The sequence below is a fragment of the Ptychodera flava genome, chromosome 9 (assembly GCF_041260155.1).
Source record: "Ptychodera flava strain L36383 chromosome 9, AS_Pfla_20210202, whole genome shotgun sequence".
Taxonomy (NCBI): domain Eukaryota; kingdom Metazoa; phylum Hemichordata; class Enteropneusta; family Ptychoderidae; genus Ptychodera; species Ptychodera flava.
Genome location: NC_091936.1, coordinates 30,236,300 through 30,250,156, shown reverse-complemented (window position 1 = coordinate 30,250,156; position 13,857 = coordinate 30,236,300). Strand labels below are relative to the sequence as shown.

Below are 13,857 nucleotides of genomic sequence, written 5' to 3'. Positions count from 1 at the left end.
CGGCGCCGGACAAGCCTCAATTACGCGCTGATGGAAATACATTGCATATGTGTTCAGTTTGCAAACAAAATTCCACTCTTGCAAATATGCATACTTGCAATTTCCCCTGGATACACTGCTTTGACATCGCTCCTTGAATTGAATCGGCTTTCCAGGTCATTCCAGTACTCTGTCAAATCTTGACTTCACCTGTTCTCCCCCGTAATTCCCTGTAAACAGGTCCATACTCACCATTGATATCAATGGGTTTAGACCAAACCAAGTTTGTGAAAGGGTTAAATGCCAACATACTGTAGATCATGATGTTTCATCCTCAGCTATTTAATAATCATATGCTATATCACTTCTAGTTTGTACAAGAATGTATAAATTGACCGTTCTTTTTATATTTTTTCCTTTGATGCCATCAGAACAAGACCAGTTATTGACTTGGATGTCGACATCACACTGACACCAGATAATGTTGACTTGGAGATCAAGACATGCCTCCAAGACGGAACTCGTTATGCCTGGTGAGTAAGAAACAATTTCAACAAGAATTACCTTTGATTTTATGTATGTAATTTAAACGTACCAATCGTGAAAACTATTTCACATGTTAAAAGAGTTTCTGAATCAGTAAATATTTTTGTTTTTTCGTACACTTAGTTATGATTTAAAAACTTTTGGACCATCTGAATATATGATTTTTCAGAACATGTAAGGCCCTGTTTATTATGATGAATCATATTATTCCTCCAAAACAACAAATGTTGGGTATCTAGGTTTTTGTAATTGGCAAAGCTTCAATCACATTAAAGAGACCCCCGATAGATGAAAATCCATGCTATTTGGATTTTAATACATGTATTGAAAATTGACATTTTAAAAACTTTATAATTGATGTACGTATGTTTGTTACTGCCGCAATGCTTGTTGCGTTAATTGGGATAATACAGATTGATTTATTGATTGAAAAAGAAAAATTTACAGTTATCGTGCAAATTTTGGTCCTATGGAAAAGCAAACTATATTCAAAATGGCTGCCATCGATATGTAAACTGTATGGGAAAAACTAAATTTCACAAACATAAGACAATGAAAAACTTACTTACTTCAAAAGCCTCAAAATGAGCCCAAACAGTGTTAGATCAGAAAGATATTGTAAAAATTTGAGAGTCTGTCCCTGAGGTGCATTCTACCTTGCGCGGAAAGTTGAACATGGAGTCCACTTCCTCGTCCCTAGTGTTTTCAAAGCAGTGGGTTTTGTGTAGATTGCATCAAAAGCACCTATGGAGCTAAAGAGGTGTCGGAGCCAATTCTGTACCATGCCATATGAGTGGCTTTTTGCTGTACACTTATACTGGATAGCTGTCATATCACCAGTTTGATTGATGTAAACTTGGTGTTTTGACGTTTGTTTTTAGTTTTGATACAAATTTAGCTATATCTAGATGCATGTGTTTTTCTTGCGTACATGTATATACCTTCTCTTGTCTGGGGCGTATACATGTAAGCTTAGGATGTACATGTACATCAAAAATGCCTAGGATACTACACGATCTCAGGATATACGTGCAACTTCATTCTACTGTCAGACACACATAAGACATGATCACCATTAACTCGCCAACCATACTTACCCCGGCACATTGACATTTCTCACAGTCATGTCGTGGTTCCCTCTTAAAATGCACCGGCCCATTCAGTTCACATCTGGTTTTCATTTTTCTCCGACCTTATCACGTCCATTTTCCTTGATATCTCCATTTTTAATACACCTGCCCCAGCCATTTACTCTAATATCCTGGCGATATTGTGCCCCTAATTGACCCTCTTCCCTATTAACCTTTTGTACCTTTATCATTATACCGTGTAAGGTCGGCTGTCAGGGAATGACTTTTATGTGCTTATCCTTCAAAAATTTCAACTTTTTCACAAGCTTGGCGTCACTTACTAGCGCAGTCAATGAAATAATGGATGTACAGCGGCATAGTCATGGCTTTTTTTTTTCACGCAGATCAATCGCGATTTAGGTAATGTGAGGTTTGCGTCTGTTATTTTTGACGGAATCCAGCATTGTGCATCTAAATTTTCTGAAAAAGATAATAGAGCAGCCCATCAAAGCACCATTAACAGTAATTTTTTTTATTTGTCGGGAGTATTTTAGTTCAGCATGCAGCAAGCATGCAGTTTCTCGCTTTGCTCCAAAACTCATGAGGAAATACCAAGTATCCAACGTGTCAACACAGCATGTACTGTATGTGTCCAACATCTAATGTTATTATTGACAACCGAATTATTGTTAAGACTAGAATTTATTTGTTTATAATGCTATTGCATGTTGTATACAAAGTGTTATGCTGTGTCGATAATTCTTCGTATTTCATTACACTTTAAGGATCCGAATTGAGTAAAAATATGCTTTTTTTTTATACAGAACAAAAATGACGATAATAACGTCGAAAGTTTCGGATCTTGTCCCTCTAAGGTTAAGAAGATAATCAAAACAATTGCACACGACATATTTCTCATCGACTCTTTACATGTGTTCCCTGGTGCAGTTCTACTGATACAAAGTGCAACACATGTTGATTACCATGTACAAATGACTGTATACAAGACAAACAAGATTTCCAACAATTTTGAATTTGGTGGAAAAGATAGCCGATAGCAACAGTCCTAAAATTCAGGTCTTCATGCCCAATAAGATGTACTGCCATCAACATAAATTATACAGAGCACTCTCAAGCAAGTCTGAATCATCTGGGCTTATAATGATCAGCTTTGTCTCCTTAAGAGGCATTACTGTGCAACTCCGTAAATGTAAATGATCACAAGTGTATGTCTGGTTGCTGGGAAGTCCTAATGTATTTTCCTTGTTCTCACCTGTTATGCCCTTATTTTTTTTTTTCCGTTCCTTTCCAGTTTCATGTTCACAAGATGTTTCAGTTACTCAGGTCGACATGTGCCGTCCACAATTGGTAAGTGTACACCTCACCGAGACTGAAAGAGCTGTCAATCATAGGGCATTCTGTAACACAGAAGAAAAACCACAAAGGGGTTAATTGAGAGGATGGGTGTACCTGTGAGTTTATTGTAAACCACAGGAAGGAAATTGTACACAGTGGTGTTGAAAAAAACATCAGATGTATACAACCTCAAACCGCAAGGCAGATGAAAAGTATCTCTCTCTCTCTCTTTGACCTCACAACTTCTGATGGATTTGACTTTCCGTCACTCGGGTTTCAATTCAGGTCCCCATACGGGGAAGCTGCAAGCTACGTCGTAATTTGCTTGATTACTGTCCTTTCTTTTGAGGGCTCTTTCATTCCCTTGAATTCCGACAACGCACACACGCACACAAGACCATGAAAGAATAAAAGAAACAACTTTTCACCCTAAGGGAAAGCCACACTTTGCGTAAGGAAGGCTGTTTTTCTAAAAATCATGACGAGCAAACTTGCAGCAAAACCCAGAATAATCACCAGGATGCAAACTGCTTGGAAAGTCAATTTAAAATCAACACTGGAAAAAAAAAACATCTATTCAAGCTTTCAATAATAATACAGTGTTGTCAGAACCCTGAGGGTGGTTCCACAGAAAAAACAAATCATTTAGTAACTGCAAATTCATCAAATTTTACCTTCAGATTAATTTCCCGTCCGACTGTTATTACTTTCTTTGATATTGAAATTTGACACAGCGAGTGCTTTGTAGATTCTGTATCGATTATCAAATGATGGTCAGGACAGTTAAAAAATTGCTCATTCTTGATTTACAAAATCAGCCACGAGTGTTTGGAAATTGAATTGAATTTCATCGACGGCGAATTGTGTCCAGATATTTCATTTCTTCGCTAATTTGATTATCTTTGCTTCATAATTTTCTCGACTTTTTCCCAAGTTTTTTTTTTTTTCAACGGAGCCATAAAGCTCACAACTATACCATGATGGGATGCGACAAATTGTTCTCTAAATGTCACTCCAAACCATTGCGGCACAAAATTTCTCCTTGTTATTCAAATCAATCGACACATTCATGTCATTTGGGACACTCCATCATTACTTTCATTCCTCCGCTACTATCCCTCCATTGTTTGAGAGCAACAATTTTCTTATCTTCACTTCTGCGGCGTTTCCGTCCCGAGAGGATCTCAAAAAATTTCTAAACCAGATTACATATGTCGACCCAGCGGCACACAGGGACTCTCCGTTGATATTCGCGGCTCTCGGGGTCTGAGTCAGGTCGGTGCATTTGCAGTTCATCGCTATGATTATTAATTGTTATTACTTCCTTGAAAAGCTGTCAGAAGAAAATCTCAGTGTGGGTAAAAGGAGATTATCACCTGGCAGTTTTCATCCTGGTGTTTATAAACTAGGCATTAGTCAGGAACGGCGGTCTGCTAGGCATGGTTTGAAGCTGGTTGTGTGTGGCAGTATCAGAACAGGGGCCAGGCTGTGGGGAGTCCAATAGTATGATATACCTATAAATTTACAACAATGTGATGTAAAAAACAATCGTGTTCAGACTTCGTATTGTTTCTATACAATTCTTAAATAATTTGTCAAAGCTGGACACGAAATATCCAATGTACCATACAATTTTGTTGGATCCCACACATCGTTCAGAACACTGACAGTGGAGACTTTTAACCGTTTGGCAAAAATAAAATTACAATCATGACGGAAACGTTTTCAACTCATGACAGTTAGCTTACCAGAACAACATATCGTTGCAACATTTGTGCAATAGCTGTACCGGTACTTCCGGACCAAAAAGATATTCCAATCAAGATCTAAAAGTCATGATGTTTATTTATCAGAGCGTTTTGTACAAATGAGTGCAGCTACATGTAAGAACCTAGCCAAAATGAGTTCAAACTCTTTTCACAAATCCTTCACCACCCGAGGGGAAAAATAAAATGGACTTCCAGAAACTGGTGCTGCAAGTATAGATTAGGAGCAGAGGGAAAATTAAGAAGTGATTTTAATTTTTAATGTTTTTTATGAGAATGTTTGTATCTTGAATGTGCATTTGCAAATCAAGAGTATTTTTAGTGAATAAATTATGTATTATGGTTGCCTGTCAGCATTTATGGTGCTCTCCATTTACTCCCTGAAGTGGATGTGTAAAATGTCAAAATTGTTCCACATGAATGGAACAGTTTTAGTGGATTCTGATTCATTACCGGTATAAGAGTGAAATCTAGAGAGATTGTGAGAAAACAAACAGAATACGTTATGGATAGATACAAAGGTAAAGTATATGATGTTGTGTAAAACATTTTCAAATTCTTTCTTTTTCTCATTATTTCTTATTCCCCATCTTCAGAAATCGAATACGAGACCAATCTGGATGCTCTGAAAGAACTCCCAAAACGGACCTTTTTTCCTGAAAGTGGAAAAGCCTACGAAAAGAAGATACTGACACTTCACAAGAAAAAAGACAGAGTCTGTGAGATCAGCCGTGTCCATCTAAAGGTAAAAAAAAAAACAATTCTATTATAAACACACATCAGCTTTAACTTTTGATGTATTTTCCAGTATTTGTTCTCTACTGATGACTAACAAATTTTTGGTTAAAATTCAAAGTTGTAGTGAAAAAGATGTGTACACCTTGTCAACAAAGTTCATTTTTCAACAAAATAATATTATTGTACACCAAGAATTGTGTCTGCAAGACCAGACTTTGCATTTCAACATACTTTAAGGTAGAATGTGCCTCGGGGACAGATATTTGGACTCTCAAACTTTTACAATTCTTTTCTGATCTACCACTTGTAGGGGCTCATTTTAAAGCTCTTGGTGTAAGAAAAACTTTCACCATCTTACATTTTCAAAAATCAACAATTTTATTTTTTTTCATAGAGTTAACACAGAGATGGTGGCCACTTTGAATTACAAGTATCAGTAAATCTTGGGGTATTTGTTTCTCTAGTATCAAAATTGCATGGTGACCCCTGATTTTTATTCTTGATTTTGAAAGTGAGTAGTTGAAAGATTCCTTGAGGAAAATTTAAACAAAAGTTTGTCTTTCACTTTTTCATGCGCATACTACCTTAAAAAAAATAAAAATACCCTTGTAGAAGAATAGAAATAACAAAAATACTATCAAAGTTACAGCTATTGTCCATGCAAGCTTGCTACAACATCTATAAAATTCTTAATCTTGTCGGTGTATTAGTATTATTTCTGAAAGTCCGTGCGGAAATTTCAAAGTTGACAAACAACAAGTCGGTACGACAGAAGTAGAAAGGGGTACTCACTCAATCAGTCAAGTGGAATGCGTGCATACAGATCCAATTCTTCGTTTCATCAAGGACACAATTACCGAATAATGAATTTGAAGTTAGGCATGTTTCTTGGATACCCTGTTTTGTAAATTATAATGGATGGTTCTGTCAGGGCAGGTATACAGAACACATGTACTCATTTCCTCCTGCCTGTTATTAAACCGCAAGATGAGGTCGCATGCTTCAGAGTTCATGATACAGACTTCTTTTTCTCAAATTCAGATTTTCCATCCGTTAGTGATGACAGTTTCATTCTGGCCCGTGAACTTTTTTACCGTTGTACTTTTAGCACAATATTATACGTAATTACATCTATCATGTAGTTGGTTGGTTCCGAGCTTTGGAAAAAAATGGGTATAGAGAAATTACGTAAAATGGGACAAAGGTTAAAGGTCACAGTTCAGTGGAAGAAAACTTGACCCTTCAGTATGAATATACTTCAGATCTCCAGCAAAATATACACACATTTCTTTTTAATAGCTGAAGTAGTACTCAAAAAAGACAGATTCAAAAGGGGCTCATTTTCATCAATCATTTCTTATTCTGCAAGATCAGAAATCATCTCCAAGAACCTGAAAATATGTTGCACCTGCTAAAATAAGACATCCACATGTACTCACCTTGCATGAGTGCTTTAGCTATATATTGTTACTTTCCTATCCTTGTATTAAATTTTCACGGATAACACAACGCAGTTGAAATTTTAGCCCTACATGTACCTGCTACAGTTTTAACAATCGGCTTTCATGAAATAAAAGTTCTTGCCTCAAACTATTGACATTTTAAAAGAGGCATGTTACCCGGAGTCTAGAGTTATGAATTCAATCCCCAAATAGAAAGTGATATTTCACTGTTTTTGAAAACAGCGAGAGCTCCTTTGGAATAGACAAGGTACGCTGCGTTGAGTCTTTGCATGAAGTCCGCCGTGATGAGCAGCGTGGGTTGTTGTTATGCCGAGTCATTCGCACTGCTTGACATTTGGAGCTAGTTGATTATGCATCATTTGTATATAATTCACAGGGGAGCATATTTCACCCAGGACAGCTTCACCCTCGGGGCTGATAGCTTCTCCTGTTTTTCCCCCAATCATGTTTTACGCCTCACGACGACGGAAAGTGCGCGTTCCTAAAAGGTTTCCATAAACTTATTTTGGATTCTGGCTGTACATATATGCATTCAAGGGCTGTATAGAAAGCGTAGGTGGACACCCTTGTTACATATCCTGCGTTGTTTTTTAAAACGGGCTTGTATAATCAGACCTGCCAAATGAATGTGTTGACCTGTGAGTCGCAACTCCAGGAGTTGTGACTGTTCTTTCTGTCAATACAGGAAATGTACGGCCATTCACAAAATTACTACGGGGTCGCAGGGTTAATGACTGGAATCTTATACAAGCAAGCCCTAATGGATAAAATAAGTAGCCGTATCACCGACAACGTGTGCACTGCTCTGAGCAGTGACAGTTACAGGACTTTTTTATCCGAGTGAGGTACAGCCCTCTTGCTTTTCACTCTCCTCATCTCAGGACACGCACGGCAGCAATGGAATGTCAGCCACCTCTTAATGTAATTTTAACCCAAAAGCTAACATAAGAGCATGAATAATATATGTCTCTGCATGTGTTTTATGGCCTGCATTGCACCGAAATTGAAATAATATGAGTTCATTAAGCCGATAAAAGTGTACAATGCCACCGATGTGGAATCGCTGAAGCAGAGATTTAAGGAAAAGCTATTGAACAGTTCTCGTCCTATTTCCTTGGATTTCGGTGCACATAATGTATCATTGTGTATGCCAGTACCTGCTTGCTATTCCCTTCTGTTGACTTGACATGGGCAAACGTCTGTTTTGGAAATCAGTAAGATATGAAATAAAAATATTAGGGCGACTTTTGTGGGTTTTCTTTGACGAGTGACTAATCAGAATGCCAAAGTGTGAAATGTAGGATTCATGAATGTGTGACTTGTGGGACCATGTGATCTGCCACAGATGAGAAATTTAGAAATCAGCCGGGAATTGTTTCGTGATCTGACACGTGGGTGATTCAACACTTGGGTGTAAAAATCTAGCATTATTAGCGCTTTTGCCCATGTTTGCAAAATTTAAACATTCTGGTGTTCAGAGTCCTACCGCAATGCTATTTTATTAATGCAGGCACGAAGCTGTTTCAGAGTTTTATAATCTTGCGTGGGTTAAGATTGTATCCCAGAAGATCAGGAGGGTTATTTGAGGAAAATTTTAATGATCTGACGGAAGTCTGCTCATACAGACTTTCAGTATGCCGGCCAGCATTGATAAATGCACAATAAAAAATGTGTTTTCTTTCTAAAGTGACTGCCGTATTGCCACTTAAATCTTTTTGAAAAGCTTTTCAATTAATAAGTAGTGTTTACCAATTCAAGCTAAAGCACCAATCGCAAACTATTGAGAATGCTTTGTGCGGCTAGGGGTTGTCACAATAAAGTTATCAAGTGAAGCTGCACATTGCACATTAATGGACTCACAGCTGGGTGGATTAAAATGCTCTGCGAAGCAAATGGCATTTCTCTGTGCAAAAGGGCGTTTCGGCTCCACTCAGATAATACCCAGACAATCATGAATTTTTTTTTCATCGTTTTGAGATAATGCAAGACAATGACAGAAGCCTTGCTTTGGTTTGGCAGTTCTCATTTCAAAGAAACCACAGAAATGGGAGTTTATATCTCTCGTGGTTTTTGTTGTATTCAGGAAAGAGACGGTCACGCCGAGAGTTCCCTGTCTGCCGTTACCGTTACCTCCAAATTTTCAGAAATCTGTTCCACACGCTGGAGAGCGAAAAACACCTGTCAGCGTGGCAGTCGAACAAAAACGCTCTGATAAACACAGCTATTTAGAAATTGTACTTTACTTTACCCCTGAGTGACTCCGACTCTATCTGTAGCTCCCAGCTTTCTTTTTTCAACAGCATGCTGTATCTATGTTCTTGTCACTTTTCTTTCATGCTTTGTAGATATTGAAGTGGCGAATGCCACGAGAGATGAATCTACACTTTCAATTTACCTGTACTGAGTGTTTTCTTCTCAGCTTTTAATATCATATGAAACATATCCACAGTCTATTTTGTTACCTGCTCAAAGTTGAGATCCAGTATGTTACCTGCTCAAAGTTGAGATCCAATATTGCTTCCATAGGTCCAAATATCATATGTTGAATAATCTACAATAGCTTACTTGATGAAGGAAGAAGACAGAAGAATATATATGTGTTTGTGTGTGTGTGTGTGAGTGTGTGTGTGTGGTGTGTGTGTGTGTGTGTGTATATATATATATATATATATATATATATATATATATATATATATATATATATATATGTGTGTGTGTGTTGTACATGTAGATGAAAGGAAAAGACTATATGGTATACATATGTCTGTGTAGATGAAAATAGATTATCAGTAAGCTATTGTAGATTGTACGCCATCAACGATTGGTCTATGCAGCTTTTTAATATAATATTTGTTTGTTTGTGATTTTTTTAGGTCCTCTCTTAAAATTGATTTTGATAGCATATTAATACACTGTAGTCTTATAAAAGGGCAGACAGTGTTGGGTGTCTGGGCAAAAAAATCATTATGATCCTGCGAGTGAAAGTGCAAATAGTCATCACATCTGTGAAATACAGATCCACATTTATCACAGGGAGTATGACAGCATGGTCGCAGTTTAGTTCTCTGTGCACTGTGAGCAAACATGCGATGTGTGTTTTTAATACCGAAGTCAAACACGGTGGAAACGGACTCGCAATCTTCCATTCAGATCACATGTTGTCTAGTTCATATATTAGCTTAGTTTTTTATAGCATTTATTTTCGACCCAGACCATGGTACTGCGTCAGCCGTGAAAACCAGCCTCACCGGTGATGCATCATTATTTTTATTGACCGATCAGCCTGGACACTTTGCAGACATGGACTGGCTGGATGGTGTGACTCAGTGTTCGCTACAAATGACCTAATCATAGTTGGCTTCATATCAGGCCCCAGATGACCAAGCCGCAGTGATGTCTCAATCTTGGGCCAGATAACAATCTTATTGCTTTTTGCTCCCGTGAGAATTGGACTGAATTTTCCGTGTCATAGCTGTGTCTATCATTATCAATTTCATTATGAAGCCGTGTGTATGACAGTGATGTATGGCTGGGCTGATCAGGAAATATTGCAGCCAGGTCAACCCCTCAGCCTCAAGACAGTCTGTTCAGAAAATCTTTTTATGCAACTGGGAAATTATAGTTACTATTTTGATCCAACAAAACTTGAAACTGAAAGATTTAAACTTAAGCTCAAACTTTTCTCTAGGAAACTCAAAACCATTCTCTTTCGAAATCAGAATAAAAATCAGGGGTCACCATGCAAACTTCTGTCCTGGAGAAAATTATTCCTAAAATTTACCAATATTTACTGATATGTGAAATTCAAAATGGCCGCCATCATCCGTTAACTCAATGGAAAAAAAATCAAATGTTCAATTTTCCCTGTGATAATTCCATAAGAAAAATATAAATTTCGATTTTCACAATAAGTGATAGTGAAAACTTTATTTACTCCACATTCTTCAAAATGACTTTAGTCGAGTAGAAGACCATAAATTGTAGTGTAAAAATTTGAGTCTCAAAAACCTATCCCCACGGCACATTTTACCTCAAAATGGCAGTATTACATTCAAAATATCGTTACAATACAAGTTAATAGTGCCTGATGATAATATTTAGGAGTGATGATTGCAAAAAGTGTTGCTTGATCAAATCTGCACCCTTTTCGCACAATACTACATGTACAATCCAAAATCCTATTATTTAGAACAAGCAAAGTTGAGCCCCTACATATCAACATAGGGGTGGACAGGTTTGGTCCAGGAATTATACACAGCTCATAGCATGACCTCTCAAATATAAACTCTTTTAACGCTGAGGATTTCAAAGATTTCATAATTTTAAATTGTGTGGTTTGAACTTATACAAAAAATGAGGCGGAAGAATGAAATTAAAAATTGGCCAATTATAAAAACAGCAGTTTTTGAGCTACCTCCAGTCTATCTGAGAAAGCTGTCAACAGTTGTAATATTCTTTAAATTTTGACATGAAAAGTGCTGATATTTCATGTTTCTTTGGTCAGCTCTCTTTCAAAGAAGGGTTGATGGATGCTACAATTAGGTGAAACAGCAAAGCAAAAACAAACTAGTGTTCAATTATTCAATATGCTAGGAATTTTTATCAATTTTTAAAATCCCTGATTGAGGACGTGTGCAATCAAGTGTACCCACAGGATGGTTTATCACAAAGTTGCCCACTTGTAGAGTGATAGGAAAATGTAAGTAGGGCAAGATGGTGGTGCATCTGAAGGTTTTTATATGCATTTTGACATCATTTCAAAGACACATACAGAATTTATACAATGCGATGCTCTTAGGTTCAGAAAATGAGTTGAAACACTGATATTTGGCTTCGTGATTTTATGTTGAAATGCTGAGAAGAGAATTTTATATTCGTGCTTGAAAACTCCTCCAAAGACTTAAGTTTCACTTTGAAAATGTGATTGTATTTTAATATATAACACCACGTAAAATCACAATTATTGCTGGTTTTTTTCCGTGTGTTCATTGCCACGTTAGTTCATCTGCAGAAGTAGTTTGTGCCATACATGACATGGTACGTCGATGGAGACCACAAAGAATTACTCAAACTGCTCAAATCTCACACTGCTGCAATGTTTGAGCTTATAAGACAGTTAAATGTGATGATTGTATATCATATACTAGTACCTACAAGTGAAGTTAATGGTTTAGTATCCAATAATACAAAATCAAAAGTAATCTTGTTAATTTCTGAGTAGCTCTGCCACCGGTAGTTTGCAAAATGCATTTGCATATAGAAACCAGCAATGCGTATCGGACCATCGCACTGAAACCACCTAATAAGTTTCTGAATAGATCCGCTAATTTGCTAACCGCGTGGGCAGGAAAACCGCAAAATTATGCTTCCCGTAATTTTGGCTAATACCTGGAGATTTCCCAGACTGGGAAATCAAATCACAAACCATCCATCATCCATTCCGTTTTCGCGAATCACGAATCAGTGAAAAAATTGAGCCCGCAAGTCTGTCAGTTTTCGACGATTCCTGTAATTAATAGCAAAAGTTATGTCACAATGGGGGATACGTTTTATCAATTTAGGCCGTATGAATCACTCATTTGCCGTCGCAACTTTTGAGGGTGGAAAGTAATGTTAACACCTCAGTGCTAATCAAGAGCTATTGTTTTTCTGAGACAGATAAATGGCAAAAGATGACAGGTTGTACAGATTTCTCTATGACACATTTGCCACTTGTCTTGCCTCAAGACAGTGCGTTATGAATCTATGATCTGATACATGCTCATGGAACAAATCGTAGACATGAAACGAGTCATCACAGTCTTGTAGATACTGTGAACACCCTCAGGCGAAGCGCGCTCAATTTTCTGTTTTAATCTGGGAACTTTTCGAATGTTGTACATGGCATACTGTATGGCACAGCCATGAATATTCATATATTAACCAGTATGCTTCGAAACTTGTAAGATTTCAATTCCTTCTTGTTCAGTTGTAGAATTTCTTGAGTCAGATCTACACCATTACAAGCATTATGTAAATTTTTCTAGTGTCAAGGACAGTGCACCTGGGTCAATGGCATAGCAACCTAGCATGTTGATATCAACTAAAACCTTGCAAATATATATTGTTGCATCTATACAAAGTGGTTTTTCGTAGAATTCTATGCAGGTAGGCGACTCAAAATCCGGTATCACCCGTCATAGAAGCTTATTCAACATTCGTGATCTTGCCAATAGCGTAATTTTCATAATCTCTACAACCTCTTTGCACAGCACACATCTATTAAACTCCTGCAACGGGTAATAAATTTAAATTACGATAGTGTTGATGTAAAATTTTATGACCTTTACATCATTATCACTAATATAAAATTCATGTTGCTTATATTGGAAGCCTGATTTTAGAATATGTGGCGTTGTCATGGTTTTTCTGTCAATAACAAAGAAGATTGATCGGATTAATTTCAAAAGTCATGCTTAGGGACTGATGAAAAGAATTCATGATATTTAAATACCTCTTAGATTTACTTAAAGACATCTCAATCTTCCTATTATTGGCATCTTTTGGGACAAAATGGTTTAAGTTTAAACATTGATACCTTTGTTGCCATGGTGATAATACCTCAACCTGATGGAAAAATTCATAAGATACAGAAAAGAAAAGGTACATAAGTACTGGTCTTCTATCCCTCAACAAGTATCAAAATTGTTGGGACGTGAAAGTCTATCGCTCCAACCTGCAGAACTCTGATGTTGCATATGCCTTTCATTATATGAGTTTTATCAGTCTGGAGCATGTGTACCCAATATTGCTTTCAAACAGTCTGGTCCGGAGAACCTGTACATACTGTGCTTCTCCAATCGCTGCTCACTGCTCAAGTACATAGGATATCATTTGTTTTGTTTCTCTGAAATTATCATGATGTGTCTAGATTAAACCTTGAAAATTGAGAGAAAACGG

The 13,857-nt window shown here is 37.2% G+C and overlaps 1 protein-coding gene across 1 annotated transcript in view; it reads left to right on the top strand.

Annotated features, from left to right (window-relative positions):
• The window catches only part of LOC139140623 (integrin alpha-8-like), a 105,396-nt gene that overhangs the window by 56,524 nt on the left and 35,015 nt on the right, over window positions 1-13,857 (top strand). The window contains exons 15-17 of the mRNA XM_070709985.1: window positions 411-512; window positions 2,908-2,963; window positions 5,314-5,462. Of these exons, the coding sequence (XP_070566086.1) occupies window positions 411-512; window positions 2,908-2,963; window positions 5,314-5,462 (307 nt within the window). The remainder of the gene's footprint in view (window positions 1-410; window positions 513-2,907; window positions 2,964-5,313; window positions 5,463-13,857) is intronic.